Source organism: Myotis lucifugus, unplaced genomic scaffold, assembly GCF_000147115.1.
Source record: "Myotis lucifugus unplaced genomic scaffold, Myoluc2.0 scaffold_44, whole genome shotgun sequence".
Classification (NCBI taxonomy): domain Eukaryota; kingdom Metazoa; phylum Chordata; class Mammalia; order Chiroptera; family Vespertilionidae; genus Myotis; species Myotis lucifugus.
The window spans coordinates 2,965,223-2,973,801 of NW_005871092.1; the positions used below are offsets into that span (position 1 = coordinate 2,965,223).

At 32.7% G+C, this 8,579-nt stretch overlaps 1 protein-coding gene across 3 annotated transcripts in view; it reads left to right on the forward strand.

The window, feature by feature from the left end:
* SMC3 (structural maintenance of chromosomes 3) overlaps positions 1 to 8,166 on the forward strand; it is a 28,752-nt gene extending 20,586 nt beyond the window's left edge. For 2 of the 3 annotated variants that reach the window (XM_006088119.3, XM_014455258.2), the window contains 10 exons: positions 645 to 796; positions 1,508 to 1,666; positions 2,634 to 2,741; positions 3,214 to 3,322; positions 3,871 to 4,118; positions 4,205 to 4,417; positions 5,452 to 5,643; positions 5,797 to 5,974; positions 7,039 to 7,145; positions 7,753 to 8,166. In XM_006088119.3, coding sequence (XP_006088181.1) covers positions 645 to 796; positions 1,508 to 1,666; positions 2,634 to 2,741; positions 3,214 to 3,322; positions 3,871 to 4,118; positions 4,205 to 4,417; positions 5,452 to 5,643; positions 5,797 to 5,974; positions 7,039 to 7,145; positions 7,753 to 7,824 — 1,538 coding nt within the window. In that variant the 3' untranslated portion in view covers positions 7,825 to 8,166. Of the gene's footprint in view, positions 1 to 644; positions 797 to 1,507; positions 1,667 to 2,633; positions 2,742 to 3,213; positions 3,323 to 3,870; positions 4,119 to 4,204; positions 4,418 to 5,451; positions 5,644 to 5,796; positions 5,975 to 7,038; positions 7,146 to 7,752 lie in introns of those variants that run through there. The other variant, XR_002829085.1, reaches the window with a different exon arrangement.
* The last annotated feature ends 413 nt before the right edge of the window (positions 8,167 to 8,579 follow it).

Below are 8,579 nucleotides of genomic sequence, written 5' to 3' on the forward strand. Positions count from 1 at the left end.
TCATTAAAATATTCTTAATTGAAACTGGCATTTTTAAAAAATAGGAGTTTATAGCTTCTGTGCCATCAGTGAAAGCAACAGCACTGAGAAAAAGGTAAACATCCTAGTTTTGACTTTGCAGAGGTCTACATAGCATACTTTGAGAACTGCCTAAATTTGGCAACTTTTTACCACTAAGAAAGCATAGTGAAATACTAGGAAAAAGGAGATTGACACCAATTACCTTTCCATATTTGATAATCCAGTGAGGTAGAATTATTCTTCCACATTGAGGAAGGCCTCTTTATACATAACTTCCATATATAATTGATGCTTTAAGCATAATAGACTACACAATAAGTATTTGTTTAATGAAAACATGTTAAAAAATACTGTTATATTCCATTTAGCTTCTTCTAGGGTTTTCCAAGAATATTGATTGGTTGATTGGTATAGCTATTAGCAAAATAACATGTTATTTTGAAAGAGAAATGGTGGGGTGAGCACCATTTAATTCAACATTCATATGGTCCATAAATTTGAGGAAACCTATTTAAGGGTAAAGAAAAGGAAGGGGATACAAAATATGTTTATAAGAACTGAAGAGAGTTTAAAACATAAGATGTATTTACAACTTGGAGAGAATTTTCCTTAGCCTTGCATATGGATTAATAATGAAATTGACCAGTTGATGAACCAAATGCAGCAGATAGAGACCCAGCAAAGGAAATTTAAAGCATCTCGAGATAGCATATTATCAGAAATGAAGATGCTAAAAGAGAAGAGGCAGCAGTCAGAAAAAACTTTTATGCCAAAGGTTCGTAAGTATGCCTTTTATTATAGATGTTTTCATTATATAGAATTGGGTGGACCATGTTAAATAGGTTATCCACACTTATTACCCAAGGGTACCCGAAGTCTCTTTTCCTAGCCCACATTCAGATTTTCCAAATTCATTCAACAAATCGGCATTTTGAACTATGGCATAATAGTACTGTCTGATAGTAATTAATTTGTAATTTACCATTTTTGTCTGTAAAGTACTATTTATGGAGTTATTTGAATATTTGATTGCATTTTGTTTTGAGTATTAAAATGAGTAGAAAGCAAATTGTAACTGCTGTTACAGTGAAAATATATGTTGAACTTATAAACGTGAAGCTGTTTGACAAAACTATTAATTTGGTACATCAGTACTAATACAAATTTTTTTTTCTAAAAATTACCCACAATTATTCTACCCTAATATATTCTAGCAACTATTTTTGATTCTTATGAATATATGTGAAGATTTTTATATAGTCTGATATGGGATATGGTATTCCACACAGCCCCATGGTATTGCATCATGAATATTATTGCTACATAGTTCTAATTAGCAAATGTAATGGATACCTAATAGTTAATTTGAGTTGATATGATTCTTAGCTCACTTTAATATCAAATGTAGATTGTTACCAACTTTTTACTATTATAAGTTATACAGTAACTAATACCTTTGTTAATAAATGAATTATCTGTCTTATAGCAACGTAGCTTACAAAGTTTGGAGGCAAGTTTGCATGCTATGGAGTCCACCAGAGAATCATTAAAAGCAGAGCTGGGAACTGATTTGCTTTCCCAACTTAGTCTGGAAGATCAGAAGAGAGTAGATGCACTGAATGATGAAATTCGTCAACTTCAGCAGGCAAGTACAATTGACAGGAAAAATAATTGTTGATAACTGTTACTGTGGAAAGTATCTTTCTTGCTAATAAAGAAATGCGAAAGATTATTGAAAAAATGTAAAAATGACACTTGGACTTACTCATAAAAGTAAATAAAATAAGATTTTAATAAGTTTTCCTAAACCATTCTGTATATGTTAGGATTATACAAGAAATCTTCATTTTATTCTATCTTATTTAGTGCATATTTATCACTAGTAAGGTTTGACTTGTTACCTTTGCCATATTTATTGATATGACCATCTTTACCTATTCAATATTATTTGAATTAAACATTTTAGTAACATTTTATTATTGAAACAGAGATTTAAACAATATTAAGTCCAAAAATTTAAAAGCAGGAAAAGAAAAACATTTTTGGTAGCATGCTTACAAAAAGAACCAGGCACAAAAACCTAGCATTTGAAGACAGAAAATGAAGAAAACATCTTTGGAATGATATAAGGTGTCCCAAAATTCATGCAAGAATTTTGATAGAAAACACAGGTTTATAATTAAAAATTGTAAATTTTTTTATTGATTGATAAAGTATACAGTATAGGGTTATGTATGGAATAGCACATCGGGTAAATGGCCTCCACGGCTTTGCTGGCACATACGCAAAGCCGTGGTCTTCATTGGTCTTCCTTGTCCCTGCTCCTGGGCCATAATTGGTACTTGGTAATGCTTATCAAATTGAAGGGATTGAAATCAAAGGGCAACAGATATTAGAATCTGATTCAATAAACCAAGTAAAATTAGGCTTTTATTTTTTGTTGTTGTTAATGCTCACGCAAAATTCAAATCTTGCGTGAATTTTGGGACACCCTATATAAAACTCCATAATGCTCATTTGAACACAAGTAATGGCGATGACAGCAAATTAATGGCATTCCTGTGTGTGAAATGTACATGCCTATGTAGACAAATAATTTTCTTTTCTTTTAGGAAAACAGACAGTTGCTGAATGAAAGAATTAAATTAGAAGGTATTATTACTCGAGTAGAGACTTACCTCAATGAGAATTTGAGAAAACGCTTGGACCAAGTAGAACAGGTATGTTCTTTTTTGGGAGTTCCTTGATGACCACAACTATTTGAAGGTGCATATAAAAGGTTCTGTTTGAGAACTTGGACTTTGGGGACCAAAAACTAGCAGTGTGACCACCTGCCTAGCATTGCCACTTGGTGTATGATCTTGGATAAATCATTTAATATTTCTAAGCTTCAGTTTCAGTCCTGTCTAATACTGTTTTGTATTTGTATTCTGGCACAATCTAGGTACTCAATAAAAGTTACTAATATTTAATCAGTAGAAGGTAGATGTGGAGAAATTTTTTAGTAATTATATCATTACTTTTCCCCCCTTATAATGGTACTTTAAGTCTTTGCAATTGTATAAAGTATGTTTTTTTGTTTTCTGAATATTTATTCAAACATATCAATAGAAACTGTTGATAGTCATAATATTTTGAAACTAACATTCATATTTTGTGGATGAATGCTCATAAGTTCCTTTTGTGTTGCAGGAACTGAATGAACTGAGAGAGACAGAGGGGGGTACTGTTCTCACTGCTACAACCTCAGAACTTGAAGCCATCAATAAAAGAGTAAAAGATACTATGGCACGATCAGAAGGTAGATTATTGTTTAGTAAAATTTTTTTAGGTATTTTAGTTAAATTTAGCTTACTCATTTTATAACATTGTTTACTACAAAATGAAACATTCAAAAAGGCAAAATTATCTAGTAATGGTTTTTTGTTTTCCGTCATCATAAACAGTCTATAGTGAACAGAGTTCAGGGTGTTGATTATAGATAGTAATCTTTGTTTTATTGAAATATTTATGACTATTTTGAGATCGTAAATTGTTAATTTTATTGAGAAAAGTATGAAATAACTGAATCAATTTTCTTATCGCCTACTTCATAAGTATAAAATTATTTTTTAGTTTTTTCTAAAGGTAAACACTAAATAATAATAAAAACTATACTTTGATTCTCAGTAAACTTTTAATTTATCCTGACTTCAATGTTTTATGAATTTTTCACAGTAAAATTTAAACAAACATGAAAAAGCCTATTTATTTTGATAGATTTGACCATTAAAATAAAACCTTTGATCAAATAACATTCTGTCTGTAAAATAGGTATTATGGCTTAATTTGTTTTTCCCCCCATTTCAGATTTGGACAATTCCATTGATAAAACAGAAGCTGGAATTAAGGAACTTCAGAAGAATATGGAGCGCTGGAAAAATATGGAAAAAGAACACATGGATGCTATAAATCATGATACTAAAGAACTAGAAAAGATGACAAATCGACAAGGCATGCTACTGAAGAAGAAAGAAGAATGTATGAAGAAAATTCGAGAACTTGGATCACTTCCCCAGGAAGCATTTGAAAAATACCAAACACTGAGTCTCAAGCAGGTAAATCTAGTTGGTTTTAAATTTGAAATCTTATTGCAAATTTTCCTATATATGAATTTACGTATACATTTTTTTCCTCCTTATAGTTGTTTCGAAAACTTGAACAGTGCAACACAGAATTGAAGAAGTACAGTCATGTTAACAAAAAAGCTTTAGACCAGTTTGTAAATTTCTCTGAGCAAAAGGAAAAGTTAATAAAGCGACAAGAAGAATTGGATAGGGGGTACAAATCAATCATGGAATTGATGAACGTACTCGAACTTCGAAAATATGAAGCTATTCAGTTAACTTTCAAACAGGTATGTTTCCTTTTTTTTCCTCCCCCAGAGAGAGGGGACAGGAGGGAGAGAGACAGAGAGAAACATGTATGTGAGAGAGACACATTGATTGCCTCTCGCATGCACCCTGACTGGGGCCAGGAATTGAGCCTGCAACCGAGGTATTGTGCCCTTGACTGGAATAGAACCCGAGACCCTTCAGTCCAAGGGCTGACTGCTCTATCCACTGAGACAAGCCGGCTAGGGTGGTGTTTCTTTTAGTAGTAAATAAACATACATGACAAAAGCTCCAGCTATCATTCAGTTTATTTTTCAGTTTATAAGAATTTTTTCCCCACTGATAGTTGGATCTAATACATGTGAATAAATTCAGCATATAAGTTGCTAACATATTAACTAGAATGTTTTACACAGCTGTTTTATTTTTTTTAAAGATTACAGTTCTTTTAAAAAATATTTTCATTGTATTTTTTAGAGAGATAGGAGGGGAGAGAGAGAAACATTAATATGAGAATGAAACATCTCTCAGCTGCCTCCTGCACACCTCTCACCTGGGATTGAGTCCACAATCAGGGCACATACCCTGACCGAGAATTAAACTGTCAACCTTTTGGTGCACAGGATGACAACCAGCCAAATGAGCCACACCACTGGCCAAGGCTACACAGTTCTTAAAAGGATTACATCTGTTATTCTTCAAAAAAAAAAAAACAACTTCTGGCCCTGACTGGGTAGCATAGAGCATTGTTCCCACTCACCAAGGTTTTGGTTCATCCCCAGTCAGGGGATGTACAAGAATCAACCAATGAATGCATAAATAAGTGGAACAACAAATAGATATCTCTCTCTCTCTCTCTCTCTATCTCTCTCTCTCTTTCTCTCTTTCTCTCCCTCTCCCCTTCTCTCCCTCCCTCTAAAAAAAGTCAATTAAAAAAATGATTGCTTTTACATGCTTGTCTTTGTTTTAAGCAGTAATATGTATAGTTCCATATAAGCAAAATTTATATTTGAATTGACACGCAACCTTATATATCTATCTATTTATTTATTTTAAGGTATCCAAGAACTTCAGTGAAGTATTTCAGAAGCTGGTACCTGGTGGCAAAGCTACTTTGGTGATGAAGAAAGGAGATGTTGAGGGCAGCCAGTCTCAGGATGAAGGAGAAGGGAGTGGTGAAAGTGAGAGGGGTTCTGGGTCACAAAGTAGTGTCCCATCAGTTGACCAGTTCACTGGAGTTGGAATCAGGGTAAATGCTTTTACATCCAGTTTTCCTCAGTAATTATCATAGTGTAATTTGTAAATATTTTGCAAATCTAAGTAGATGCATTGTATGCAATTTAATTTGAATAGGTGATTGTATTCATACCCCTTTAGGATATTGACTCAAATGTTTTCTTAGGTGTCATTTACAGGAAAACAAGGTGAAATGAGGGAAATGCAACAGCTTTCAGGTGGACAGAAATCCTTGGTAGCTCTTGCTCTCATTTTTGCCATTCAGAAATGTGACCCAGCTCCTTTTTACTTGTTTGATGAGATTGACCAGGCTCTGGATGCTCAGCACAGAAAGGCTGTGTCAGGTACAGTTTTGGTTTTACACTTAGCAATGAGAACATGCTCTAAATGATAGCTTAACTTTTTTATAGTGATTTCTTGTTGCCTGAGAGATTTGGGGTTACTAGATAGGATATGTACTAGTAAATAAAATTTAATAGGTTTTTAAAATTTAACATTATACTTCTTTGCAAAGTTCTGTGAGAAAGATGTAATATTTTGAATCAATTGAAAATCCTACTGCCCTGGCTAGTGTGGCTCAATTTGTTGGAGCATTGTCCCAAACACCAAAAGGTTTTGGGTTTGGTTCCCAGTCAGGGCACATACCTACGTTGCAGTTCAATGCCCAGTCTGAGGGCGCATGTAGGAGGCAACCAGTCAATCTCTCTCTTTTTCTCTCCCTCTCTCCCTTCTTTACTCAAAAAATCAATAAAAAAAGAAAATTCTACTTGAGTCAAACTTTTTAATGTAGAAGTTGCTCATTTTAAAACTTGTATTTCAATGTTTATTTCAATGTAGTTTCAACCACATGGTTGATTATGTGGTTAAAGAATCTGTATTTGATCTTTAATAAGTTCAGAAGATCTTTGGGAAAGCCCTGACAGGCTAGCTCAGTTGGTTAGAAGCTCATGTGCCAGGATTATGGGCTTGATTCCTGGTCAGAGCATATACAAGAGATAACTAGTGAGTGCATGAATGAGTGGAACAACGAAGTAATGTTTCTTTCTGTCTTACTCACTCTAAAAAAACAAAATCAATAAATTAAAATAAAAACACCAGTAAGGTCAATTTAAAAAAAATATATCTTTGGGAGTGGTAGCAGGGGAAAGGCGTTTTGCTCTCACATTATTTCTAATGCTGTGTTAGAAGTTACTGCGACTTTATATCCTGGAACTAAAATATTGGGCTTAAAGATTTATTTCTAATTTAAGAAATTAAGGTGGTAATTTTTGTAGGTATATGCATAAAAATAGAGTCACAGGCTGTTTTGAATATTAAGTAAGAGTAAAGATAGTTGCATTTTAAATTTTAAGATCTACTAAGAAAAGGGTCTTATTAAATTACTTTTTTTTTTTTTTTTTTTTTACAGATATGATTATGGAACTTGCTGTACATGCTCAATTTATTACAACTACTTTTAGGCCTGAACTGCTTGAGTCAGCTGACAAATTCTATGGTGTAAAATTCAGAAATAAGGTAATTTGTTTTTACATGAAGTTTAAGTTTATGTAGTATTTAATCCATTATATTTGTAGAATTCTTATTTTGTGTTACTTAAGTCATGAAAGAAATCTTAGAAAGTTTTGCTTATCTGATGATGTCTTTGTAAAGAAAAAACGTTACTTAAAGTGCCCAGGAGATTTAGCAGTTTTTTTGTGGCATTCACTGCACTGATTTTTTTTCCATTGGCATTAAGAGACAATATCTTCCTATCTAGTCATTCAGTGCTTCTTAGTGAAGTCTTTAACTGTTATGTACATTGATTTATATTTGGCTGGACCGTTTTCCTTGGTGTTTTAATAAGCCTTTATGTTCTCTAAAACAGCAAAAGAATACTTAGGCATAAGTTCTTGTCCATATCTTCAGAGCATTAAAAGGCAGAATATTTTTAAACTCACACATTGAACAAACACCATTATAAATAAAGGTTTTATCAGTCTTTGTTTTAGAATCAATCATTTGACTTGATATGTAAAACTTACAGGTAATAGGCTGTATATTTTAACTATTACCCTGTACAGTGGGAACACTGACATATTTCTTTAAGATTTAACAGATTTAATTTTTGGCATTTATTCTTCAGGTTAGTCATATCGATGTGATCACAGCAGAGATGGCCAAAGACTTTGTAGAAGATGATACCACTCATGGTTAATTGGAAACTTGCCCACTGGTTTGGAAGATATGTATAGTATTATGATTCTCATTCCCAGGAACTGTAAATTTAAACTTAAATATCTGGTCGTCATTAATAGTTTTCAGATTTAGAGCACACACTGTCCTTTTATATTTCTGTCATTGTATTTTATAAGATACTCTGTAATGTTACATTTCTATGTATAGTTTAAGAATTTTATTTCCCACACAACTTTTTGTAAAGTGTCCTGTTACTGTTTTAAATCTTTGAAACATGCTAAATATCTTTTCCTAATTATTTTATCAATTATATTGCCTCTTTTTTTATAGCTTCAATTAAATAATTGGTTTTATGACTTAATTTTGCTTTTTAAAATTTTGTGTTTTATGTGGCTTCATTTATAGTTGTACAATTAGAAACAAATTTTTCTTAAATATCTATGTTTTATTGTGCGTAAGAAAAGGTCTGTTTTCACCTAAAAGAAGATTTTAAAAATAGTTTCATATTCTGTTGAATTATATCAGTGGTTCCTAATCTAAGCTGCATGTTTAAATTCATGGAGGAAGCTTTTAAAAATGTAACACTGTGGGAGTCTGTCCCTATACCAGTTGGATCAAAATCCTAACGGGATGGTGTCCTGGTCACTTCAATTCTGAATTCCCCCAGGTGATTCTGACTCTCAGTGAGGGTTAGAACCCCTGCTATATTTATTATTATTATTGATTTTTTTTGTTAATCCTCACCATAGGATATTTTTCCACTGATTTTTAGAG